The sequence below is a fragment of the Haliotis cracherodii genome, unplaced genomic scaffold, assembly GCF_022045235.1.
Source record: "Haliotis cracherodii isolate W230 unplaced genomic scaffold, xgHalCrac1.p SCAF_7, whole genome shotgun sequence".
Lineage (NCBI taxonomy): Eukaryota > Metazoa > Mollusca > Gastropoda > Lepetellida > Haliotidae > Haliotis > Haliotis cracherodii.
In genome coordinates this window covers 30,152,001-30,179,956 of record NW_027266330.1, presented here as the reverse complement: position 1 = coordinate 30,179,956, position 27,956 = coordinate 30,152,001, and the positions used below count along the sequence as shown (strand labels likewise).

The following is a 27,956-nucleotide window of genomic DNA, read 5'->3' as shown; positions in this document are numbered from 1 at the left end:
AAAAAAGTTCCATTTTAACTTTGTTCAGGGGAGGGTACTCTTTTCTCCTACCCTCATCACGATGGCAATGGGTCAGTAAATAGATATATACACATATATGTCATCACTTAATTCTGTGTTCAATAAATGTTTTTTTAGCGGTCGTTGAAAGTAAGATCAGTTGCGTACTCACTACCACATTCAAACAATCACTCACTCATACAATTGCGATTTGTTTTAGTTTTAGATACATCATGTCATTTTCACTGTTGAGTAGAGGGGGCACCGGTGGCACAGAGGTCTAAGGCGCCGCGATTCTCTGTGCAGAGTTGCGTCCCTTGGGCACGCCAGAAACCTTTGATTGTTGGTTCGAATCCCGGTTCGCCCCGATTATGTTTCTAGGTTTGTCAGCACCATACCCGTGCTCGTGGGTTTCAGCGAAGTGGTAAACGTCTGAGACCTGCATCACTTCGGGCTTTCCTCCCACATTAAGCTGACACGCTGCGATATAACTGGAATATTGTTAAAAGCGGCGTTAAACCCAACTCACTCACTCTCTCATAACGCTAGAATTTTGCTGAGTGCGGCGTTATTATTCACCCACTCCCTGCGACACAATATCTTGATAGAAATCCCCTCTTTCTGTATAGATTTCTCGATGAAAAACGTATCAACACCCAGCTTTACGCTAAGGCTGTGTCAACGTAACGACGGGTTCATCGACGATGTCCTTTACCTTCCCACCGACACGCCATTTATTCTATTTCCGCTTGGAAAGCAGGGACCATGTCAAAGCGTAAACGGTGCGTATGAACTTTGATTAGATATTAGTACAATTGGCAAAAAACAGATGTGACAATGTGAAATGGTCTTTTTCATAAGCCTTTTCTATTATAATTCTAAAATAAGGGGGGCGGTCGGGTAGCCTGGTGGTTAAAGCATTCGCTCGTCACGCCGAAGACCCGGGTTCGATTCCCGATATGGGTACAATGTGTGAAGCCTATTTCAGGTGTCCCCCGCCGTGATATTGCTGAAATATTGCTGAAAGCGGCGTAAAACTATACACACTCACCCACTCACACTAAAAAAAGGCCCTAGTATTTTCACGAACGGACTTAAATATTTACAGAATGTGGTCCTGTTTCACCCGATAATTGCTTTGAATCCACTCACAGATCCATTCAAGCCTGGGTATAGATCGAGGTTTTATTATTAGTATTAAGAAAGGGGGACGGGAAGAAAAAACACCCCCAATTATGACCTTAAACACAACGGCCCCTCAGTGTTGTTACGAGACGAATTCCAAATTGAAACGCAAATGTTTAACAGGCCAGAAATTGGTACTTCAGAACTAAATTGTGAAATCTGTAAATGACCACCCAAGATCAATGAATGATCAACAAATTACATGGAAGCAGACAGTTTTAGGTTTACAATACAAAAAGGCAGTACACTGGGTCAACTATGTGGCAGTACCAACACGCAACAGGCCCTACACAATATGTGAGTGCCCTGAAGAACGTCCAGAACATTCTCACTTTGATTGAGAATCTGGAAGAGTCTTGGAATCTAGCAGGATATCGGTGTTTTTCGATAGGAACCCCCCTCGCTAGTGGTAAGAAGATAAGTCTGGCCGTAAAGGGCCTCAAAACGCCATCATGCAGCCTTCTAGTAACTGCCCCTTTGCGAAACTTCTGGAACGACCAATTCCTGTCCTGTGTCAACAACTAAGAGAGGTAACTCTTTCTGTTGCAATTTGGCCACCACAACACTCGATATTTTTCGAGCGTTTCAGTCGGTGCTGCCATCGATAATCACTGCAATGGAGCTTACAACAATCTCTCTGACCGCCTCCGTGGTCTAGTGGTTGAGCGTCTGCCCGGAGGGTGGAAGGTCCGGGGTTCGATCCCCGACCGCGTCATACCAAAAGACGTTAAAAGATGGTACTTGTTGTTACCCTGTCTGGCGCTCGGCATTAAGGGGCTAAAACAAGGACTTGTCGGCTCGGAGTCAGTATACTGTGTCTGAGTGGGGTATTCATGTTAAACTGCGGCATGGTATCTCACTGAGCTAGCACTATAAATCGGCATCAGTCCGGACTAGTACAAGCAGCCACACACACACACACACACACACACACACACACGTGCATGTATGTCGCTATATAAGTGCAATAATCTTGGACGCGACGTTAAACCCAATTTCACCTCACCTACAACAATCTCTACTGCTACATGACACTGTTTCTAGGGATGATGGGCACACTGGAAAGCCTGCAGATAGCCACGAGGGACACGAGCCTGGAGCTGGAGTCTGGCGTCCCCTTCGAGAAGGACAACAGGGGTGACCTGACGATGGGGTTCTGTTATTATTCAAAGTACGATAGAGGTAGGTCAGTTTCACCAGCAGATCACTATTAGAGTCAGTGAGCGTGTGTTTCAAGTTTCAAGCCGCTTCAAACAGAATTTCAGTTATATCACGGCGTATCAGCTTAATGTGGGTGGAAAGCGTTTTAGACGATTGCCACTTTGGCGGAACCCAATTAGGAAGGATATGGTTGACAGAACATTGGTAATAATCGGTACAAATCAAGGATTAGAACCACAGAGCAGCGGATCCTGGCACGGTCAAGGAACGCAACTGGTCCACTGGGCCTCCATGCCTCCCGAATTTAGAATTAAATTGAGAGTTTAGATGAATATAGGGATATAGAGTAAAAGTAATTTGTCCTTTTGTATGCAAACTATCTATGAACAGACAATTCAACTTTCAGACTGCGGCGATGTGATAGAGCTATCACCTGACAATCCGTCCACAGTGGTTACCTCCCCTGGTTACCCATCTCCTTATCGTCCGTCGCTGGACTGTCACTGGTTAATCAAGGTAGCAAACAACACACTGAAACAATCATCCATAACAGTCCATGGGAATATAGTTCCCCCAAGTACTTCTTGCCTGTCACTGTGATGGAATGCCAGAACGAATGGGTTCCCATTGCCAAGTAGTTTCCCTTGGAGGAGATTTCTGAAAGAAATAGAGATCCCAGTACTTCATTCTTGTCATATCCAGGGGGTCTCGGACAGATGTGAGGTGAAATGGGGTTTAACGTCGCGTCCATGATTATTGCACTGTGTGTGTGTGTGTGTGTGTCTCTCTCTCTCTCTCTCTCTCTGTGTGCGTGTGCGTGCGTGCGTGCGTTTGTGTGTGTGTGTGTCGATTTATAGTGCTAGCCCACTGAGATACCATGCCGCAGTTTAACATGAATACCCCACTCAGACACAGCATACTGACTCCGAGGTGACCATCCTTGTTTTAGTCCCTTAATGCCGAGCGCCAGACAGGGTAACAACAATTACAATCTTTAAACGTCTTTTGGTTTGGCACGGCCGGGGATTGAACCCCGGATCTTCCGCTCTCCGGGCGGACGCTCTACCTCTAGACCACGGAGGCGGTCGGTCTCGGACAGAATAGGCCCTTGTTGTCCAAATGGTTGACACACAAGGACATTTCGGGCAAACAGATCCCATGACTCCAAGCTTGTCACCGCTGCACCATCTGTCAATTGGTTTCCAAGATGCACCAGCGAGTGTGCAAAAATAGACACAACATGCAATCTGCGAACGTTTTATATATCTCTGTGTATAAAGTGTTAGTATACTACAACAAATGAGATTATGTAATTGTAATTTTGAAAAAAACCTCATTTGATTGCCTGTTCGACAACCACATTGCAATATGTTCGACTTCATTTTTTAATTCCCATTTTTATGATTACACATAAACTATTTCATAATTCATAATCATGATTTCATAATTTCAATATTTCATAAATATTTAAATAGTACTTAATGCTTTACATATGTATCGACACACATGATAAGAAACATGTTGATGATGGGACTCAGATTCCCAATTTTAATTCCGTTCGTTTTATGAAGCTGAACTAATTTCATCCATGAATCGTTGATCTCCCTGCTCTCATCTCCAGGCTCCGCTAGGCGCCACGATGATAATAAACTTTGAAGACTTCGACGTGGGTAAGACGGGGCAGTGTGGGGGGGACTCGTTCATCATCCGCTATATCTACCCCGGGCAGAACGCACCCACGTAAGTTTGTTTGTTTGTTTGTTTGTGTGTTGTTTAACGTCGCACTCTGCAATGTTCCAGCTATATGACGGAGGTCTGTAAATAATCGAGTCTGGACCAGACAATCCAGTTATTGACATTATGAGCATCGATCCATGCATTTGGGATACGATGACATGCATCAACCAAATCAGCGAGCCTGACCACCCGATCCTGTTAGTCGCCTCTTACGACTTTTAACGCTGTGGCAAAAAATGTTATGAATAAATATAACACTCCCGAGGTGCTCGGCCGTATAAAACACTTTAGATTATATTCAATATTTTTCGACCATTTGAACTTGACGGTGGAAGATCCCAGCAATGGTGTTTTTAAACAGCCGGCAAATATCTTAGGCTAAAGTGTGCAAGTCACATAACTCCATCATTACAAAATGTGGTGATTCCGGGTTAGAACAAATCCCTCGGAAACAATGCTAGTCGTGCGAAACGACTTCCAGGATCGGGTGTCTGGCTCGGTGACTTGGTTGATTGCGTGCCATGGTTACTTTAGCCAGAATAAGCGAATTTAAACAAACAAACAAACATGTTCGTGTTCTTGTTCCTGAAGGAGATGCGGTCAAGGCCTGGACCGGACCTTCCGGACCCTGAACAATACGGTGACCTTCCGGCTGAACACTGACCTCAGTGACCACTACAGAGGCTTCAAGGCCAAGATTGATGTCGTCCTTCGTAAGTACTGACCAGGCGCCTGATTAACGAAACCTCAGCATCATGATTGTCGTAAAGTTAACATTTCGGAACAATGGCTTCATTTGGTGCCGGAAGTAAGATAACGTTTTGAGACAATTTAAAAAATACCTCTTATGGTAGTGATAACGTAGCTGTGTAATAAGAAACCTGGTATCTTGTGAGCAGGTTAGAATTCCCACGTGTTTGAATCTCATTGCTAAAAGGGGCGATTGCCATGCACACTTACTGATATCTTAATCGTTACACGCCAGCAAGGTTATCTCCCTTGATTTGGTTTTGACCTTTTAATTTAGGTCAATCAAGAACATCTTTTCCAAACGTATGCCGAGTTCCAAGGGCTGTGAGTGTTGTTTGATAACGAACAGGTATGCCCTGTTCTGGCAACGCATTGTTTGGACCCCTGTGCGTTATCGTGTAATGAACAATGACGCCCTGGCACTCGTTGCATACGTTTCGTACAATTGTCGTACGTCTATGATAACGTATGGAAGTTACGGTCGTCTTAACGCAGTAATCTCTTTGTTAAATGAGACCCCGTACGAGTGCGACCTCACCGCTGAGGCGATCGTACGTCTTTGTTAAAATATGAGAGTTCCGACAGACGTAGCGCTATGATCTTAACTTCTAGTTTGCGTAACTTGTGTATGCACAGCACTGTATTGTGGATTCCAGCGGAGAATCACTGCTTCAACGTGGCGGACAACGGCCGGAGCTACCGAGGCAGGGTCAACATGACCCGGGACCTCCAGCCCTGTCTGCCCTGGGACAGAGTCACGGGTTGTCCGCACCATATGTTCAGCCCTGGGTAAGTCGTGGTCATCCGTGGACTGTGGTCAGTGATCAGGCATGTGTGTCCACCATAACAGTTATATAAACACCACAACGTTACGTTACGTCATACAACTACCGCTACTGTTACTGCTACGTCATGCAACTACCGCTACAACTACTGCAACGCCATACAACTGTCGCTTCAGATACGTCATACAACTACCACTGCAACCATTGCGACATCATACAACTACCACCACAGTCACAGCTACGTCATACAATTACCACTATTAGTACGTCAAACAACTACCACTGCAACCATTGCGGCATCATACAACTACCACTACAGCTACTGCTACGTCATACAACTACCACTCTTACTATGTCATACAACTACCACTACAGCTACGTCATGCAACTACCACTACATCTACGCCATACAACTACCACTGCAACCATTGCGACATCATACAACTACCACTACAGCTACTGCTACGTCATACAACTACCACTCTTACTATGTCATGCAACTACCACTACATCTACGTCATACAACTACCACTACATCTACGTCATTCAACTACCACTACAGCTACTGCTACGTCATACAACTACCACTCTTACTATGTCATGCAACTACCACTACATCTACGTCATACAACTACCACTACATCTACGTCATTCAACTACCACTACAGCTACTGCTACGTCATACAACTACCACTCTTACTATGTCATGCAACTACCACTACATCTACGTCATACAACTACCACTACATCTACGTCATTCAACTACCACTACAGCTACTGCTACGTCATACAACTACCACTCTTACTATGTCATGCAACTACCACTACATCTACGTCATACAACTACCACTACATCTACGTCATTCAACTACCACTACAGCTACTGCTACGTCATACAACTACCACTCTTACTATGTCATGTAACTACCACTACATCTACGCCATACAACTACCACTACATCTACGTCATTCAACTACCACTACAGCTACTGCTACGTCATACAACTACCACTCTTACTATGTCATGTAACTACCACTACATCTACGTCATATACCTACCACTACATCTACGTCATTCAACTACCACTACAGCTACTGCTACGTCATACAACTACCACTACATCTACGCCATACAACTACCACTACAGCTACTGCTACGTCATACAACTACCACTCTTACTATGTCATACAACTACCACTACATCTACGTCATACAACTACCACTGCAACCATTGCGACATCATACAACTACCACCACAGTCACAGCTACGTCATACAATTACCACTATTAGTACGTCAAACAACTACCACTGCAACCATTGCGGCATCATACAACTACCACTACAGCTACTGCTACGTCATACAACTACCACTCTTACTATGTCATACAACTACCACTACAGCTACGTCATGCAACTACCACTACATCTACGCCATACAACTACCACTGCAACCATTGCGACATCATACAACTACCACTACAGCTACTGCTACGTCATACAACTACCACTCTTACTATGTCATGCAACTACCACTACATCTACGTCATACAACTACCACTACATCTACGTCATTCAACTACCACTACAGCTACTGCTACGTCATACAACTACCACTCTTACTATGTCATGTAACTACCACTACATCTACGTCATATACCTACCACTACATCTACGTCATTCAACTACCACTACAGCTACTGCTACGTCATACAACTACCACTACATCTACGCCATACAACTACCACTACAGCTACTGCTACGTCATACAACTACCACTCTTACTATGTCATACAACTACCACTACATCTACGTCATACAACTACCACTGCAACCATTGCGACATCATACAACTACCACCACAGTCACAGCTACGTCATACAATTACCACTATTAGTACGTCAAACAACTACCACTGCAACCATTGCGGCATCATACAACTACCACTACAGCTACTGCTACGTCATACAACTACCACTCTTACTATGTCATACAACTACCACTACAGCTACGTCATGCAACTACCACTACATCTACGCCATACAACTACCACTGCAACCATTGCGACATCATACAACTACCACTACAGCTACTGCTACGTCATACAACTACCACTCTTACTATGTCATGCAACTACCACTACATCTACGTCATACAACTACCACTACATCTACGTCATTCAACTACCACTACAGCTACTGCTACGTCATACAACTACCACTCTTACTATGTCATGCAACTACCACTACATCTACGTCATACAACTACCACTACATTTACGTCATTCAACTACCACTACAGCTACTGCTACGTCATACAACTACCACTCTTACTATGTCATGCAACTACCACTACATCTACGTCATACAACTACCACTACATCTACGCCATACAACTATCACTACAGCTACGTCATACAACTACCACTGCAGCCACTGCGGCGTTCATATCGGAAACAACATGTACACTAATTAAACAACTTCAAGACGAATGTCTTCTGTGTTCGTATTAAAGATAAGATAAAAGAATGTTGACAGTGCAGATGCCATGTCGGGGTTTGACCTCATGGCCTCCTTACTGCACCATCACATGGCTAATTGATTATAATGTCATAGGAATTTCCTGGCCTCTAAGTACATTTGCCAAGAAGGTGTGGTACTTTTAGGTTTATTTTGACGACAACTCATAGGATCATTTCACTTTGAACCCAACTCTTCGATACCGAAACTGTTTCCGTTCACGTGGACGACATTTCTGGGAATCGCATTAAAAGACAAAGAAAAGTTCATTTGGATGCCATTTGTCTGATGTGTTGGTGATGAGAGGCCTGTCGTGCCTTCTGAAATGTCAGATAACTGTGGACGCTGCAAATCAGAAATAAGTCTCATTTAATCACGTTTCGACAGAGATTTTGACGCAGTGTTGGAGGAGAATTTCTGCCGTAACCCTGACAACAGTTTCCGGCCATGGTGCTACACGAAGACCTACGAAGGCCAGTGTGACCGCAACTACTGTGATGTATGCGGACTCGGTAAACAATGTTCTAAATCAGTTCCATCTCTCCATGGTATTAGCCTATTACCTGTCCCTTGCTCATTTTTGGAGCCTCCGTCTGAATTGTCCCTCAATAAACATTCATACGTAGGGCATAATGGAAATATCCCGTCGTTTCGACAGACCATGTACGCGTGTCTTTTGTGATGGGGTGACTGATGATGCGTTGGAAGTGTATAACGTAAATTGACATGACGCTTTAACACATTCTGGAATCAATATTTCCTTTTGATAATCCCCTTATTCTTAGGCGGAAAGGTATGGCGCTGTGCAACAGGAATTAAACGAAGTCGTCACTTCCGAGGGCTCTAAAAGGGCTGGACTTTCATCTTAGGGTTTATTTGCCCACTCTTGGAAAATCATGTCAACGAGTCGTGGCAAATCTTTTTTGTGGTGTTCATTACTAAAGTACTCACGGAATTGAAAAAACAACTGTTTTTCTCAATTTAAAAATCGACACAAAGTGTTACGTAGCTGTAAATACGGGATAACAAAACAACTCGAAGAGTACTAGTCTGGATTTGCTAGTTTGATCTCAGTGAACAATACAAAATGTACTTTACAGGAGGCACTTTCAACATTCAAAAATAAAACTAAGTCCAAATTGACATAGCAGAAACAGACTATATAGGCATTATGCACCTGTTCTCACCTGTCGTCAAGGTGTCATAGGTCACCTTGATCTACTTACACCTGGTCATGCCCTGTTTCACAATAGTCTGTTTTATTCACATTTTTACACACTTTTACGTGTAAAAAGGCATAAAAACATTTGATACGCTGTATTTGTGCCACGACCCAATTAGTACTAAATTAGTTGTTTGAATATTTACATATTTTGTATATTAACTGCATTTATTTAAGATCTGAGGTCGAAAAAACAGGTTTTTTTCATTTCCGTGAGTACTTTAAATTGTAATGATAATACGGTTATGTTTTGTATTTTTTATCATCCAATTTAGTCATTCCCTTTCTGTGCAGAAAACAAGTATGACAACTTCCCCGACTGTGACCAGCTGAAGAAGGAGGGTCTGTGTGAGGGGGACCAAATCATCGCCGCTACCCGCTGTGCCAAGACCTGCGACGTTAAGCTGGTCAAAGACAGTAAGGGACCGTCTACTGAGCGTGGTCGTGGTCGTGGTCTTGTTGCTGTCGTGTATGCGTGTGTGGGGAGTAGGTACCGGTATTGGTGCCTGGGTGCCTGTGTGTGTCGGCGGATGCTGAGAGTGTTATATGGGTTGTTAGAGACTTATCAATAAATGGCGTATGTTTTACACACGGCAAACACTACATTTTTCCTTAGGGCAGCATTCACAATTATAACGTTTGTTTGTTGTTTAAGGCCGCACTCAATATTCCAGCTATATGACGTCTGTCTGTAAATAATCGAGTCTGGACCAGACAGTCCAGTGATTTATATCATGAGCATCGATCCACGCAATTGGGATACGATGACATGCATCAACCAAGTCAGCGAGCCTGACCACCCGATCCCGTTAGTCGCCTCTTACGGCAAGCATGGGTTGCTGAAGATCTATTCTACCCCTGATCTTCCCGGGTAGAAACATTAGGATGCATTTCGCTGAATACGCAAACTCTACAAAAGCGATAGAGATAACATCTGTTTTGAACAGCAGTGTACAAACAGAAAACGGTTATCAAACTTTGTGCATCAGTGTATATTTTCTCTTCTTCCACCAGTGTCATCAAGCTGCAGCCGGCCACCCCCTGCCGCGGACGGCCTGCTCAGGTTCGAGAAGAACTGGTACAACGTCGGCGAAACAGTACTTACAATGTGCCCGTATGGACCGGATGCAGTTACGAGGCGTTGTCATAGCGACGGATCATGGACACCCGCCAACTACGTGTGTGGAGGTAGCGTACCCTAAAGACATTTTTTAAATAGGTATCGAATTCTATCAACCAAAATTACCCACTTTTAGTAATAACCACTAGTAAGGAGCGCTGAAAGTAATGACGTTTGCTTCACTCTGATTGGCTTGTAAGGGCTGAAAAAAGGTTATTCTTTATTGCGGGTACTTTAGGTTCAAAATGATATATGCTGCTGTTTCTTTTACAAATAATTTTTTTTTTTATATATGAATGACATGTTTTGGAAATAAGCCAGATCTGCATTCGGAAAAAAATGCTTCACCAAGATAAACCTTTTGTAGATTTGACACCGCGGCCATGATTATGGGTTTCACCAAAGAAATAAAAACCGCTTCACTTTCGTCTGAAGCTTCCCCAAGGCGCGGTAAACCCATTTCACTCGCCAACGCTTAGGCCTTGGCATCTGTCCAAATTATATATCAGTCTGACATTTTAATAACGACACTTGTGACAGACTTCGTCGACCACACATTAAAAATTTGAATTAAAATTTCTCATTTTGGTTAATAAAACAAACCTTCAAATGACCCGATAAGGAAAGGGGGGTAACTCTTGGACTTAAATTCCAACACTCATCCCATGCATCATTTAATTTTTTATCGTCCACCTAAAAATATTTTTAAGAATTTACGTTTTTGAATACATCTTTGCGACCTGTGAAGATCCGGGGTAGAATAGGTCTTCAACAACCCATGCTTGCCGTAAAAGGCGACTATGCTTGTCGTAAGAGGCGACTAAAGGGATCGGTTGTCAGGCTTGCTGACTTGGTTGATGCATGTCATTGATCCCAAATGCGTGGATCGATGCTCATGATGTCAATCACTGGATTGTCTGGTCCAGACTCGATTATTTACAGACCGCCGTCATAATGCTGGAATGTTGCTGAGTGTGGCGTTAAACAACAAACAAACAAACAAACAAACAAATAATATATCTTTGCCATGTTTGTTATTAAATACGTAAAGAAAGAAATTAAATATAATGATGGTGTGAAATGTTTTGTACGTCAGTTTGTCCCAGCGGCTGGAGCTCGTTTAGGTCTGCCTGCTACAAGTTCTACCCCAGCCGCGTCACCCAGAGCAGAGCCACAGACGTTTGCTCCACCAACAATGCCCACCTGGCCTGGGCCGACGACATCCCAGAGCTCGAGTATATTGTTACGTTGAGGTAATGTGATTTAATGTCCCAGCTGATGTCGCTTTTGCGCTGCCTTTTAAATAACAGCGAAACTTCGTAAACTAGAACTTCTGTAACTCGTTATCTCTTTCAAGGTGTAACTTTACTGACATGGAGAAGTACAACTACCATTGTCAAAATTCTGCACTCTGCCCCTTCGAACTCGGGTTTCCCGACTTGTTTCGTTTGGTTCGTGTTACTGTGTGCGTAGAGTTTGTTTGGCATGGTCCGTGTTACTGTGTGCGTAGAGTTTGTTTGGCATGGTCCTTGTTGCTGTGTGCGTATAGTTTGTTTGGTATGGTCCATGTTACTGTGTGCGTAGAGTTTGTTTAGCATGGTCCATGTTGCTGTGTGCGTAGAGTTTGTTTGGTATGGTTCGTGTTGCTGTGTGCGTAGAGTTTGTTTGGTATGGTCCTTGTTACTGTGTGCGTAGAGTTTGTTTGGTATGGTCCTTGTTACTGTGTGCGTAGAGTTTGTTTGGTATGGTCCTTGTTACTGCGTGCGTAGAGTTTGTTTGGTATGGTCCTTGTTACTGCGTGCGTAGAGTTTGTTTGGTATGGTCCTTGTTACTGTGTGCGTAGAGTTTGTTCGGTATGGTCCTTGTTACTGCGTGCGTAGAGTTTGTTTGGTATGGTCCTTGTTACTGTGTGCGTAGAGTTTGTTTGGTATGGTCCTTGTTACTGCGTGCGTAGAGTTTGTTTGGTATGGTCCTTGTTACTGTGTGCGTAGAGTTTGTTTGGTATGGTCCTTGTTACTGTGTGCGTAGAGTTTGTTTGGTATGGTCTGTCCTCTGTGTGCGTAGACCGACGAAGAAGCTCAATCCTACCGGAACATACAATTTGTATTTTTTAAAAATATTTTCTGTATCCTTCTCTGGAAACATGTACCGAGGCATTGTTTTTACAGTTAAGAAAACAATCTTATATAGATGTTGTTAAAGACAAAAACTGGTAGCATCTAGATGTAGATTTTTCTAAATTGAAATACGACAACATTGTCAACTCAGAGTTCTGGGGATCAGCGGAAAAATTTCGAGTATTCTGTTATTCGAAACAGAGGGAGTCTGTAGATACAAATGTCACCAGTACCTAAATGCTAAATTGTCTCAAACGATATATCGAGATAAGTGTCTTCAAATTAAAGATGTTTTTTTGTGATCGGATGAGAATACTTTTACACAACCTCAAGTAAAATATTTCAGCAATATCACGGCGGTAGGTTTTGTGAGCACAATACTCGTGCTGATGGGTTTCACCAAAGTGGTAAACGTCTTAGACCTGCATCACTTCGGGCTTTCCTCCCACATCAATCCAGCACAGTGATATAACTGGAATACTGTTCAAAGCGGCGTTAAACCCAACTCACTCACTCACTCACGTTTCTGTGAAGTATATACAAGGTTTTTGCATTAAATCTTATTCAATGTCACAGAAACTTTTGTTGTTCAGTATATGTACAAGGTACTGTGCTATAATGGTACTGTCAACTGATGCTATTGCAGACGGAAGTTATGGCGGATGTGGCTAGGCGCCAGCAGGGAGAGTGTAACGGACGTCTATACCAACACAGATGGATCTAAACTGACCTTGACAAACTGGGCTCAAGGTGAGTAGTGACCTTGACCTTCACTGGAATAAAAGACGAAAACTCAAACTATATCTTCCCCAACTTTTCTTATTTTTAATAAAGGATAGTTAAAATACCCTTACATTGAAATTTAAACTGTTTTTTTTTCATTCTTTCAGGGGCTGCCAGAATTAAAGAAGAAAGGATTTGTTTGGTGATAAATCCGGAGGAACGGGGCAACACCATACGGGAAGAGAGTTGTAACGGCGTGATGCCGTTTGTCTGCAAATATCTGCCAAATAGTAAGCATACAACCTTCACAAATCGAATCATAATAATAAACAGTATATTCTAAATAGGCCGGGTGGAGTAAAGTTGTGTTCTGTTGTAGACAGTGTCCGCCATTTTGAACGCTGCATTTGGTAATTTGTTCTACGATTTTTAGGGTGCATTTTTACCTTTAAACGCAAGTATAAATTTTCTACCCAACTTCCACAGGAGATCTCCAACTCCATTGTACTGTTTGTGTGTTGTGGTCTGGAACCATATCCTGTCTTGTACATGTTGGTATTGACGTAGAATTCATGGCAAAGAGGATGGATCGAGTCTCAACTGGGGGATTGGGTTTGCAGGGGGAGGAGAGGGGCGTTATGGCGTTTCGTAGTGTGTGTGTGAAATACGTAACTTCTCCAAGACCAGGGCCATTATTTTAAATAATAATATTTTTAATAACGACTGCCGTAACTCCAATACTTAAACTTGGAATAGGTTTAACGATGATAGTCTTAGTGCTGAGATCGCTTTGTGGACGGGTCGCAGTGAACAATTAGCTATATAATAAAGTTAAACTATAATATCAAATTAGAGGTCCCTAAAATAAGATTTATGATTAAAAATAACGTCAAAGTATATACTAATATAACAGTATACATATGATGTTTCTCTTTTTCCGCCTGTTCTACCCTATACTTTATATCCGTCCATCTATCACCTTGCCCGCCTTAATACAAATATGTGATTGTCCGGAAACTTGGAAAGGGGGAGTAACTCTGCTAATGGCTTTCTCTATTCAATAAAAAACGGTTGTTTTTTCAGAGTCAAGAGGTTTCGAGACTATTACCGTCTTGGAAACTCCTGACGCTGTTATGGCAACCGTTACATCAGTCTTAAACAAAGGACAACCAGTTGTATCCCCGAGGGGTGTTTATTTAATAATTGTAAACTGAACGGAGTTATCTCCCCTAGGTCGACGTGCGTGTATAAACCAACGTTGGGACTGCCATGCTGTGTTGAGGAGGAACCCGACAGTCTGCCGAGACTACCCCGAGTTTGTCCGCCATCAGTGTCCCTTCTCCTGCGGTTTCTGCCAACAATTCACCAGTAAGTCGAAGGGTTTGTGATGTGTAAATGAGCCCCCGTTGCCTGCTGGACTCGTTCCATCGCAGTGATTACGACAGCCTCCGTGGTCTAGTGGTACAGCGTCCGCCCGGAGAGCGGAAGGTCCGGGGTTCGATCCCCGGCCGCGTCATACCAAAAGACGTTAAAAGATGGTACTTGTTGTTACCCTGTCTGTCTGGCGCTCGGCAAGGGGCTAAAACAGAGGACTGGTCGGTTCGGAGACAGTATTCTGTGTCTGAGTGGGGTATTCATGTTAAACTGCGGCATGGTATCTCAGTGTGCTAGCACGTGTATGCATGTTGCTATATAAGAGCAATAATCTTGAACGCGGCGTTAAACCCCATTTCACCTCACCTCACCTGTACAAATCAAGTCTAGACCAGGCAAACCAATGACTGAAAACATGAGCAAATATCCTACGGGGAACACGCAATCGACCAGAACCTAGAACCAGACCACCTGAGAGCACCCATTTTAAGTCGAACAATCGGGACGGGGTCGTCACGGCTTCAACAGAATAAGCGAGTTTACAAGCTTTAAGCAATATTCTAGCAATACCACTGAATACCACTGACCTTTGTATCTGACCAGTAAGTGACCAGTATATGATGTGAAGTACTACATACAAAGACAGGATAATAGATGTCCAGTCCGTAATCCCCACGTGGAATAGGACAGAGTAGGCAATTGGTAGGGCTTCTCATAGGAAACCGCAACCTGCCACGTTCAATGCTGCGTCGTCCCTACGGCTATGCCCGGGCAGCTGGCTCTCATAGCACAGATGGCACTGTTACTGGGCTTGACTAAATGGTCCAAAAGCGAAATATTTGGATTTCCTGTTTCCGGACCGAACCTAATCTAGAGACCCGACCCTTTTTCACGTTTTTATCGAGACGTAAACCACGATCCGGTATTGTCCGTATTTTATGCCTTAAGCGTAATTTCTTGCGCTTCATGAACGATAAACCAGTCATTATCTTCACTTGAAAGCACTTTTACTGACATACTGCGTTACCGTTTTCCAAAGAAAAAGAACACCAACGCCCTCTCACCCCCAACAACCCACCGACCTACTTGCTCTATTTTTGGATAGGTTGAAATAGGAACATGTTCGTTTCGGCGTTGTATTGCACGTGCATGCTAAACGATCATGGACGTTCGCCTTGTTCCGAGGGGATACCTGACCCACCGTCATATTAACTAAATATTCGCTGTGAAGAATGGCCTCGTCAGGTTTGATGTGATGATAGTTATGGTTAAAACATCTTGGTTGTGTCCGGCGAGGTGCCGTCAAGTCGTAGAATGACATCAGACTGTTCTGTCACGCTGAAGAAAATATATTCATAATGTCCACATTGAATAAGCCCATGGGCTTAACAATGCATGTATGTTAGAATATTGTGGAGAATCACCTGTTGTATAAATGCATAACGCCTACTGCATTTACGCATGGGTTGTATAAATCCATTGTTATCTTTTACTGATTACACCGTGCAGTTTAGCCCATGTACATGGATCGACTTTCAAGAATAAACAGACCTGTTTCCTATCATTTAGTTGACATTTCGTAAGTTTTGGAACCTTTCATAAACCCCAACCTCTGCAGTACATCTAGAAATTATTTATACTTTCGGAAGATTAATCAACACAACCTTTATTTGCCAATTATGAATATGAAAATATGCATATTATTCATAACACAAAGCAGCGCCTTTAGTATAACATAATCTCTTCTGTGAAAGAGGTTCGGCTATAATAACACTACGATTCAGTGAGGGCTGTATGTCTATGCCACTGTTATACAATAGTTCGAGAAATCAATAGGACAAATCTATAGCAATAGGAAATCATGTATAGTGGACCGTGAGTCTCCACCCGTTGAGTTATTGCTGGAATATATCAATCAATCAATCAATCAATCAATCAATCAATCAATCAATCAATCAATCAATCAATCAATCAATCAATCAATCAATCAATCAATCAATCAATCGTGATATTGCTGGAATATTGCTACACGCGGAATAGAATCAATCAATCAATCAATCAATCAATCAATCAATCAATCAATCAATCAATCAATCAATCAATCAATCAATCAATCAATCAATCAATCAATCAATCACATGTCTTCTCGATTGGCGTCCAAACAGCTTTATTGTAAATGCAGATGCCACGAATTGAAATGATGTGGATTCATACCATTGTCGTATTTCATGTTAACGCATTTTGCTGTCAATTGTCATATTCTATGTTAACGCATTTTGCTGTCAATTGTCACATTATCATAACTGAATGATCGGAAATAGGAACTATACTTCAGTTTGGACGTGTTAACGGGAAGTCTATTAATACGACGGCTAGAAAAGCGGCATGTCATCGAGATCTGAATCAACAACACCGCCTTTTGACCTTCAAGCATATCTCTCGATCAGACCCACGCAACGTACTGTTGCCAGGGTTGTTCCGCTGAAGCTGCACAGTGTGGTGTTTTTGTGACAGTTACTAGTATCTGAATGGGTATAACTTTCCATGGAGGCGATTCATCAATGTCACGTGAAAATAAAACCACTCGATGTTTTTGCTAATAATATCAATGACATCGAAGTTTTTTGTGTGGACGGTCGACCATGTGTTTATAATGAAGCGTAGTGGTATACTAGTATCTTTCGCACAGTAACTCTGCACATCGACGACTGGGCCACCCGTGCCGGTTCAATAGCCACCAGCCATGACAGATTAACTATAGTCATATTAATAATTGGGTGTTCTTAACTTCTTCTTGGTAGTCCATGTAGATGAGATGTCAACAATACTTAAATCACTTTCTGCATGTATCTGTTTTCAATTGTACTATTATTTTCACCCTAAAATATATATTTATACATTCTAGCACCATTCTGCAAAGTCACGACACCCCCAATGAACGCAGCTCCTTCTAGTGACGTCACGTACAAGTACATTCCTCGTGGTGATGTCGTCACCTACACGTGCATACCGGGAACCGTCTTGGTTAGCGGGCAGCTCAGCAGAATATGCGAAGAAAGCGGTTGGCTGTCAGGGTCGGAACCAGTCTGCGTTGGTGAGATTATTTCATATGTAATATGTTATTAATACATAGACTGCTAGTAAAGCATATGTTCTTAGGTCCTCACTAATTTACTGCAAGTAAAACATCCATCTTCTGTATGTTCCTCATCTTATTCACTTCCAGTAAAACCTGACTTACATTTGCTTCAAATAAAACATGGACCTGACTTACCTTTTCCTCAAGTAAAACATGGACCCGAATTACATTAGCCCAAAGTAAAACGTGTTACACATCAGTATGACTTACATTTGCTTCGAGTAAAACGTGTTACACATCAATCTGACTTACATTTGCCTCAAGTGAAACGTATTGCACACTGACCTGACGTACATTTGCTTCAAGTAAAACGTGTTACACATCGACCTTGATGGACTGAACCAGATGGATTGGTTAGTAAAACATGAATATTCCCGAGACTAAATTCGCCGTCTCTATAAGGTGGACAACATGGACATTTTCTAATGCTATCGAATGTACAGCCAGGCTAGATTTAATTAGATTCCGCGACACGAAAGGCTGATCGTCCATGTCCCCTCACACCCAAAATTTCAAATACATGTACTTGTCACACTTAAGTTTTGGTCACGGCTTGGACAATCAAGAATGGACGGCATACATGTCAATCATGTAGGGATCTAACCCAGAACATCCGTGTTTAACCACTGGGCTAAATCCCAAAACTACCAAAAGGCATCAGTTCACCACAAGACCTATCTATGTGCCAAGTTTGGTTAAGATATCTCTCATGGTTCTAACCCAGAACATCCGTGTTTAACCACTGGGCTAAATCCCAAAACTACCAAAAGGCATCAGTTCACCACAAGACCTATCTATGTGCCAAGTTTGGTTAAGATATCTCTCATGGTTCTAACCCAGAACATCCGTGTTTAACCACTGGGCTAAATCCCAAAACTACCAAAAGGCATCAGTTCACCACAAGACCTATCTATGTGCCAATTTTGGTTAAGATATCTCTCATGGTTCTAACCCAGAACATCCGTGTTTAACCACTGGGCTAAATCCCAAAACTACCAAAAGGCATCAGTTCACCACATGACCTATCTATGTGCCAAGTTTGGTTAAGATATCTCTCATGGTTCTAACCCAGAACATCCGTGTTTAACCACTGGGCTAAATACCCAAACTATCAAAAGGCATCAGTTCACCACAAGACCTATCTATGTGCCAAGTTTGGTTAAGATATCTCTCATGGTTTTTGATGTCTTCTCCGGAAACGAAACGTGACGGACGGACGAACGGACGGACGAGCGGAAGTACGGACGGACAGCACCCATTCCTATAACCCCCTTCCATTTCGCGGCGGGGATAATTAACCAGAAGTTGTTATGCATAAAGCTGTATGTTTTCTTATAAAACAATCACCGCCTAACTGAAAACGATTGTTCAAATGTTGCTCATTGGCCGATTGAAGATTGAATGGTCGAACGATTGAACGATTGAATGTTTCACTGAAAAATATAAATTTTCTTTTAAATGCAAACCCAGACGAGAATGAACAAGTCACCCCTGTCAGCCAAGTTGACATTATCAAGCGGACCTTCACCTGCGCCGTCAGCACCACCTACATAGGCAACAATAGCTTACACCGCATACAACGAGAAGGGGAGATAACCCAATGGCGATTCTACACGCACGGTGCCGGGAGCACTGTTCTTCAGATATGGCGTCCGCGACCAGATGTTGGACCCCTTCAGTAAGCCAAATAAATTTAAACTTCACCCTAGGTCCGCCCACTGTAACTACTGTTAATGTTTACTGATAAAACTCTGAACTACACTGTGCCAGAGAAAAATGGACACTTGGATGTCAAAATTCATGTCTTTACTGGTATGAGGTGAAAGTTTACTCACGTTTACCAACGTTATGCATTTTTACCAATGTTTATGCATTTTATCAATGTTTATGTATTGTTACATATGTTTATCAATTTTTACGAATGGTTACTCAATTATATCAATTTATTCGTGTTTTACCAATGTTTAAATATTTTACAAGGTATGATAAGGACTCTTTCTTGTCTCTTGGAAAAGCCAAATTTTAAAGTTACTTAATACCTTTAAATATTGGGTTGAATGTTATTAGACACGTTCAAATGACTGGCAAATAGTCTTTGTCATATTTTACACTTGCAATTTTGGACTTAAAGAGTAAACACGTTTTTGAACGTCGGGAAAATATCTAACTGTGAGAAAAAACACGTGTCAAAATGACTTCTACAATGACAAAACTACTTCTTCCTAACCTCTATAGTCATTCTTATTGACACATTTTAACCAATGGCATGTTAACCTTATCTATTCGTTTAGTGCTACAGTAAAGTACGTTTATAACGAACACGCTTATAACGAACTGTCAGATATAACGAATTGATTTTTTTGTCCCGACTATTTGCTATTGTTATACAATATATATGCTTATAACAAACTATGGTTATAACAAACTAAAATTAGTGGTCCCTTTGAGTTCGTTATAACCGTAGTTTACTGTATATGAACACACCTAAGGATCCCTTAAGCCTAAAATGGCCCTTGTCACACATTGAATTTTAATTCTTAAGTGTGGCAGTTTGAACAAATGTTTGCTTCATCAATGGTTTGTGTTGAGAAGTGTTAGCACCTACTCATTAAGAAATAACATTGCCCAATAGCAACGCGTATCACGTGATGGTTGGCCTCGCTTTGCTATGAGGCCAAATCAGGAAGTCGACACATGTCTGAGCGAATTGGTCTGGTTTCTAGTTTCTAATTTTTCTACAGATTTCAGTTTATTGGACAGAACATGGTCTACTACGGCCCTGACCGGGTAAATATCGTTGACATTCCACGCGGAAACAGAATCCAGGTGATTCCTGGTGACCTCATTGGTATCTGGTCGGGTCATGTTGCGTCACAAATCATGTGGAATTCGTGTGGACTTGAGGAGGGGTACCCGGAAGGAGAAAACAGCCTCATTCTGGACAAACACATGACGACTGCGTCTTTCTTTGAAGTGGACACGGTCTATAACTGGAAAGATCTGACGTGCAGAACTTTTTCATTGACAGCTTACGTCAATAAGGTCAGAGTCTATGGACAGAACATTTGATATTCGATGTGTGTGTGTGTGCGTGCGTGCGTGCGTATATGTTGTGTGTGTGCGTGCATGTGTATTTGTGTGTGTGAGAGTGTGTGTGTATATGTTTGTGTGTGTGTGTTTGTGCGTGCGTGCGTGCGTGTGTATATGTTGTGTGTGTGCGTGCATGTGTATTTTAGTGTGTGAGAGAGTACATGTATGTGTGTATATGTTTGTGTTTGTGTGTGTGTGTGTGCGTGCGTGCGTGTGTATATGTTGTGTGTGCGTGCATGTGTATTTGTGTGTGTGTGTGTGAGAGAGAGAGAGAGAGAGTGTGTGTGTGTGTGTGTGTGTGTGTGTGTTGGGGGTGGGGGTGGGGGTCAGGAATTTAAGGGGGCATTTATCTTTGACATGAATTATTGAATTTTTCTTATTTTTCTCTGTATAACCGGTCTGATTACAATCAATGTTCATACATCTTTTTAATTCCCAATTGGATAGCTATGTTTTTAAGTAAACTACCGGGCAAAATAAAGTATACACTTTACTTTATAAAGTATACAGCATACAAAGTATCGGATTTGAGACAAAAAATACAAACGTTTATGGGCTGGGAACAGTCGTCTGGTGTCAAATACCCACTGATATATGATGCATGTAATATCGCCTATGATACCCGTATCCAATACGTCACCATCGAATAACTATTTCTTGTTTGTTTATGTAATAATTTTTAGCCACCATCAAACATGGGTGTATATGTTCTCTTATGTTTTATTATATATTTTTTTAATCATTTTTGTGTTGTTCTTGTCTGTTTCGTAAGTAAATGTCTATCAGATGCAAAGTTTCTTTCAAACACAGTCTTGGCAACTGTACAATTAGTTGAAGCGGATACCGTTAGAATAGGCCTTCAGCAACCCATGCTTGCCGAAAGGGGCGACTAACGTGATCCGGTGGTCAGGCTCGTTGACTTTGTTGGTGCATGTCATCGTATGCAAATTGCGAAGATCAATGCTCATGATGTCAATCACCGGACTTTGTTGTCCAGACTCGATTATTTACAGACGGCCATGATACAGCTGGGGTACTGCCGAGGGCGGCGTTAAACAAAAAAAAACCCAACAACAAAAACAAGTGAATATTTTTTTTCAGACGTACGAAGCACTATCACGCACGAATGAAATCCCAATCATATATGGCAAGCACGTCATTAGGGTAGCTGACCGAGCTTACACAGGGAACAACGCCTACTTCAGGATCCGTGTCAATGGCTCGCTGGAGCAGTGGCAGTTGTTTTCGCCAAATGTCAGCAGGATTGGCCTTCAAGTGTGGCGAGCTGTCGGAGAAAACACGTACGTAATCTCATTTTTTGACCATTCAGGGGAGGGGAGCAGTCGTCTTGGTCGCTTGTGCAGAGTTGCGTCCCTTGTGCGTAACAGGAACCTTTGATAATGGAATTGAATCCTCGATTCACCCTTGCATCACATTTAGCTTTCCTCCAAAATCAAACTGCACGATATGCTATTCCCGAAATATTCTTCAAAGAAGTATAACACTAAACTCATTTATTCCCTCTTGACCAGTCGTGGTCAGTGAATCGCAGTAACGACATTGTAGAAATGAATCATGCTATCTAGATAGGCCATTCATATGTCTCCGATTCATTCCGATTATGACCCCTGGTCCGTCAGCAGCATAAATGCAATAATCTTGAACGCGACGTTAAACCCCATTTTACCTTACCTCACCATACCTTACCACACCTCACCATACCTCACCACACCATACATCAGCTCACCATACCTCACCTCGCCATACCTCGTCTCACCATGCCATTCCTCACCTCACCATACCTCATCTCACCATACCTCACCTCACCATACATCACCTCACGATACATCAGCTCACCATACCTCACCTCGCCATTCCTCACCTCACCATACCTCAACTCACCATACCTCACCTCACCATACATCACCTCACCATACATCAGCTCACCATACCTCACCTCGCCATACCTCGTCTCACCATACATCACCTCACCATACATCAGCTCACCATACCTCACCTCGCCATACCTCGTCTCACCATACCTCACCTCACCATACCTCGTCTCACCATACATCACCTCACCATACCTCACCTCACCATACGTACCTCAACTCATCTCACCATACCTCCCCTCCCCATACGTATCTCACCTCATCTCAATATACCTAACCTCACCATACGTACCTCACCTCATCTCAATATACCTCACCCCGCCAGACCTCACCTCACCATGCCATTCCTCACCTCACCATACCTCACCATACCATACGTACCTCACCTCATCTCACCATACCTCCCCTCCCAAAATGTACCTCACCTCATCTCAATATACCTCACCTCACCTCCCCATACGTACCTCACCTCATCTCAATATAACTGACCATACGTACCTCACCTCATCTCACCATACATCACCTCACCATACCTCACCTTACTTCACCACACTGATCATGCTACTCTCAATGTTCCAGGTATACGTTCATTGGCCAGAACATGATCACTACAGTCAATAACATGTCACAAGTGGTGGACGTCCAACCGTCAGAGCAGATCAGGGTGACGGTGGGAGATCTCATAGGGGTGTCGTTGACAGATAAATATGGGGGGGCGTCCTACACTACGTGCCAGACTAGAAACAATCCCCAGGCGTTGCCGATGTCTTGGTTGAATAGCGAAAATATTGAGTTTCAAGAAGGAGCCAATGTGACTTTTAAGGCGATGAAGAGCTGCCGGATATTCCATTTTACAGCCGTTGTGAGGGCAGACACATGATTGCCTGGTTTGTAACCAACAGGAGACAAGGACGTATTGTAGATAGTAGTACCAAATTATTAAAGATTGTCATTTTACTTGTATATGTATGTATGTATGTATGTATGTATGTATGTATGTATGTATGTATGTATGTATGTATGTATGTATGTATGTATGTATGTGTGTATGTGTGTGTGTGTGTGAGGGATGCATCTGTGGATGCGACGTAGATTCTGATGAGCCATTGGTACAACCAAGAGAGAGAGAGAGAGAGAGAGAGAGAGAGAGAGAGAGAGAGAGAGAGAGAGAGAGGAGAGAGAGAGAGAGAGAGAGAGAGAGAGAGAGAGAGAGAGAGAGAGAGAGAGAGAGTTTACGCACGTTTACCAATGTTTATCAATGTTTATGTATTGTTACATATGTTTATCCATTTAAAGAATGGTAACTCATTTATATCAATTTATTCGCGTTTTACCAATGTTCAAATATTTTACAAGGAATGATAAGGACTCTCTCTGGTCTCTTGGAAAAGACAAATTTTAAAGTTACTTAATACCTCTAAATATTGGGTTGACTGTTATTAGACGCGTTCAAATGACTGGCAAATAGTCATTGTCATCTTTTACACTTGCAATTTTGGACTTAAAGAGTAAACACGTTTTTGAACGTCGGGAAAATATCTAACTGTGAGAAAAAACACGTGTCAAAATGACTTCTACAATCACAAAACTACTAGAGAGAGAGAGATAGAGAGAGAGAGAGAGAGAGAGAGAGAGAGAGAGAGAGAGAGAGAGAGAGAGAGAGAGAGAGAGAGAGAGTAAAATTAACAATCGCGTACGTCAGCCGTTTATTCTTTCATAGATGTTCACAGTTCCGTTTCTCATAACTGTTTTTCTTATAGTTTTCGTACACGCAGTACCGTTTCTCACCGTAGTACCGTTTCTCTATGTTTTTCTTGTTCATACCATATGATAAAACATAAATTTGTATGCTCGTGTTTGAGTATTTATAATGCATATTACTCACGCTCAAAATTATCAATTTCTGTAGTTGCAACGTGGTTTTTGATGACCCATTGGTACAACCAGTAACTATATATGGCAGTTCTATCAGGAGTGTGTATGAACGAAAACGTTTACTTAACATTATAAATATATCCTTGTATTAAGTCGACACTCCTCAAATATAACTGCGTAAGCTGACATGGAATGGCCTGCCAATGTGACTAAGCAACCACGTTTTCAGATTCTCCAAAGTTTAAATGATGTGCCGCGAAATAGACCACGCCACGGTATCCGCTCGTAGTCTGCTGCCAGAGCGCAGTCATGGGCACAACGTGTGTATAATTTATCAAAAGGGTTGAATATTTATATAGGCACGACTGATTTGTGCCTAGTATTGATTTACAGTTGAAATTAATGGTGTCGTGCTGCACATTCATTTTCTCTGGGAATCCTTAACTTTTTACCAGGAGTATATATACCAATGGAAAGAAATAAGGAAACGAATACAGCGGGAATCGTGTGTTTGGCAGGAAAGTCTGCACGTATCCAGAATATAACCGGAGAGTGTTAGATTATGTAGAGATTTCGTTCTCTAACATTTCACTGTGTTAGATGTTTTGTATACTGGACGATTTTGTATGTAACAGCATAAAAAAACTATCAAGTAAGTCTGTTGTATATATGAAGGTTTGTCCGAGGGAGGGGGGACGGGTTTGAGATGGGTGTGGGTTATTCTGTATCCAATATTGTAGGTACCACAAGCTTGGGTTGATATCACACCCTGCTGCGATGAGATATAACACGCTACAACGGGGTAGATAGCACACTGCAGAAGGTCAGATATAACACGCTACAAAGGGGTAGGTATCACACACAACATCAGATCAGATATAAGACGTTACAATGGGGTAGATATCACCCACTGCAGAAGATCAGATATAACACGCTACACCAGGGTAGATATCACGCACAACATCAGATCAGATATAACACGCTACAACGGCCAAGATATCACACACTGCGGAAGATCAGATATAACACGCTACAACGGGGTAGATATCACGCACAACATCAGATCAGATATAACACGCTACAACGGCCCACATATCACACACTGCGGAAGATCAGATATAACACGCTACAACGGGGTAGATATCACACACAGCATCAGATCAGATATAACACGCTACAACGGGGCAGGTATCACACACTACAGAAGATCAGATATAACACGCTACAACGGGGTAGATATCGCACACAGCATCAGATCAGATATAACACGCTACAACGGCCCAGATATCACACACTGCAGAAGATCAGATATAACACGCTACAACGGGGTAGATAGCACACTGCAGAAGGTCAGATATAACACGCTACAAAGGGGTAGGTGTCACACACAACATCATATCAGATATAACACGCTACAACGGGGCAGATATCACACACTACAGAAGATCAAATGCGCTACAGCCGGGCACTTCCAACATGGTGGCCTGTCACACTGTAACACTATTCCTTCATATCCACGCATCATTCCAAGCATTATTAATTGTTCTGTTGTGATTGTTCTGTGTGTATTTTGTGTTTGTTCTTGTTCACAAGGTACATAGCTGTCAAAAATATATTTCCATGTTTTCAAGCAAGTGCCTTGTGTGCGTCTTTTCCCTCATTTCTTACATATGACGAAGCCCGTTATTGTGTAGCCAGACGGTGGTAACATTGTGTGTTTCGAGTGTGGTGTGACAAGATTCAGGACGACGCTGATTCGTAACGATGTCTTTTATTCCCTGACTCTGTACAGGCTTTCCACGTGGCGGTGAAAGTTATGTTCAACCACTTATAACGTGCAAATTTCTGTACATTCATATTTTATGAATAAAACCGTCGTCGGAGCACAGCTCAATCACTAGTAACAGATCAACGATTTAATCTGAAACTAATTTTTGAAAACGAAACAATATTTTATTGCATGCACAAAGACACAATATACTAATCAAGCTGCACTCCGGACTAACCTCCGACTATACCTCTGCTACCTGCACAGTTCCCCAGCACAGTTCTCAAGTACGGTTTTACCCAGCACAGTTCCCAAACACGGATACCCAGCACAGTTCCCAAACACGGATACCCAGCACGGATGCCCAGCACAGTTCCCCAGCACAGTTCTCAAGTACGGTTTTACCCAGCACAGTTCCCAAACACGGTTCCCCAGCACGGTTCCCCAGCACGGATACCCAGCACGGTTCCCCAGCATTGTTCCCCAGCACGGTTCCCCAGTTTGGTTTCCCAGCACAGTTTCTCAGCACTAATACCCAGCACAGTTCCCCAGCACGGATACCCAGCACAGTTCCCCAGCACGGTTCCCAAGCACTGTTCCCCAGTATGGTTTCCCAGCACGGTTCCCCAGTATGGTTTCCCAGCACAGTTTCTCAGCACTAATACCCAGCACAATTCCCCAGCACGGATACCCACCACAGTTCCCCAGCACGGTTCCCCAGCACGGTTCCCCAGTATGGTTTCCCAGCACAGTTCCCCAGCACGGTTCCCCAGCACGGTTCCCCAGTATGGTTTCCCAGCACAGTTCCCCAGTATGGTTTCCCAGCACAGTTTCTCAGCACTAATACCCAGCACAGTTCCCCAGCACAGTTCCCCAGCACGGTTCCCCAGCACGGTTCCCCAGCACTGTTCCCCAGCACGGTTTCCCAGCATGGTTCCCCAGTATGGATTCCCTGCACAGTTCCCCAGCACAGTTCCCCAGCACGGTTCCCCAGCACGGTTCCCCAGCACTGATACCCAGCAAAGTTCCCCAGCACAGTTCCCCAGTATGGATTCCCAGCACAGTTCCCCAGCACAGTTTCTCAGCACTGATACCAAGCACAGTTCCCAAGCACTAATACCCAGCACAGTTCCCCAGCACGGATACCCAGCACGGTTCCCGAGCACAGTTCCCTTCATGGGAGACCTTTTTCGTTGACAATCGAGTACATAACTCTTTTCAAAGCGCTCCCTTTAGGGGATTAGAGCCTATACCTCTGCCTGTGATAGTCTCCCTGAGACCTGTGATGAAGTAATCAGTCTTACAACGAACCATGTTGGTCGCCTCTGATAAAACCCAATGGTATCCGTTAACGCTGAGGCTGACGCCTGGCTGTAGCATTAGAGAAAAGGAGACGCTAATATTCTGGAACCTGCCTTTAATGAGAATTCGATCAAGCATAGTTTGGAGGAAGCTGTATTAATAAATTAATTTTAATTTTTTTTTTATACCAAACACTAC

At 42.8% G+C, this 27,956-nt stretch overlaps 2 protein-coding genes across 4 annotated transcripts in view; both read left to right on the top strand.

Annotated features, from left to right (window-relative positions):
- The window catches only part of LOC139447263 (uncharacterized), a 55,008-nt gene extending 31,043 nt beyond the window's left edge, over positions 1 to 23,965 (top strand). For all 3 annotated transcript variants that reach the window (XM_071228535.1, XM_071228537.1, XM_071228536.1), the window contains exons 12-29: positions 630 to 782; positions 2,230 to 2,367; positions 2,753 to 2,862; positions 3,968 to 4,086; positions 4,675 to 4,796; positions 5,490 to 5,622; positions 8,524 to 8,648; positions 9,653 to 9,775; positions 10,373 to 10,546; positions 11,575 to 11,731; positions 13,242 to 13,345; positions 13,486 to 13,608; positions 14,552 to 14,686; positions 17,598 to 17,786; positions 19,302 to 19,509; positions 20,573 to 20,873; positions 22,023 to 22,222; positions 23,393 to 23,965. In XM_071228535.1, coding sequence (XP_071084636.1) covers positions 630 to 782; positions 2,230 to 2,367; positions 2,753 to 2,862; positions 3,968 to 4,086; positions 4,675 to 4,796; positions 5,490 to 5,622; positions 8,524 to 8,648; positions 9,653 to 9,775; positions 10,373 to 10,546; positions 11,575 to 11,731; positions 13,242 to 13,345; positions 13,486 to 13,608; positions 14,552 to 14,686; positions 17,598 to 17,786; positions 19,302 to 19,509; positions 20,573 to 20,873; positions 22,023 to 22,222; positions 23,393 to 23,693 — 2,915 coding nt within the window. In that variant the 3' untranslated portion in view covers positions 23,694 to 23,965. The remainder of the gene's footprint in view (positions 1 to 629; positions 783 to 2,229; positions 2,368 to 2,752; positions 2,863 to 3,967; positions 4,087 to 4,674; positions 4,797 to 5,489; positions 5,623 to 8,523; positions 8,649 to 9,652; positions 9,776 to 10,372; positions 10,547 to 11,574; positions 11,732 to 13,241; positions 13,346 to 13,485; positions 13,609 to 14,551; positions 14,687 to 17,597; positions 17,787 to 19,301; positions 19,510 to 20,572; positions 20,874 to 22,022; positions 22,223 to 23,392) is intronic.
- Positions 23,966 to 26,816: 2,851 nt separating this feature from the next.
- LOC139448790 (variant surface antigen E-like) lies at positions 26,817 to 27,653 on the top strand. The gene has a single exon (XM_071230324.1). It carries the CDS (start codon positions 26,817 to 26,819, stop codon positions 27,651 to 27,653), a length of 837 nt encoding a protein of 278 aa, XP_071086425.1.
- The last annotated feature ends 303 nt before the right edge of the window (positions 27,654 to 27,956 follow it).

What these genes read in the sequence shown, in the direction of transcription:
- LOC139448790 (XM_071230324.1), top strand. Translation starts at nt 26,817, where the DNA reads ATGCCCAGCACAGTTCCCCAGCACAGTTCTCAAGTACGGTTTTACCCA.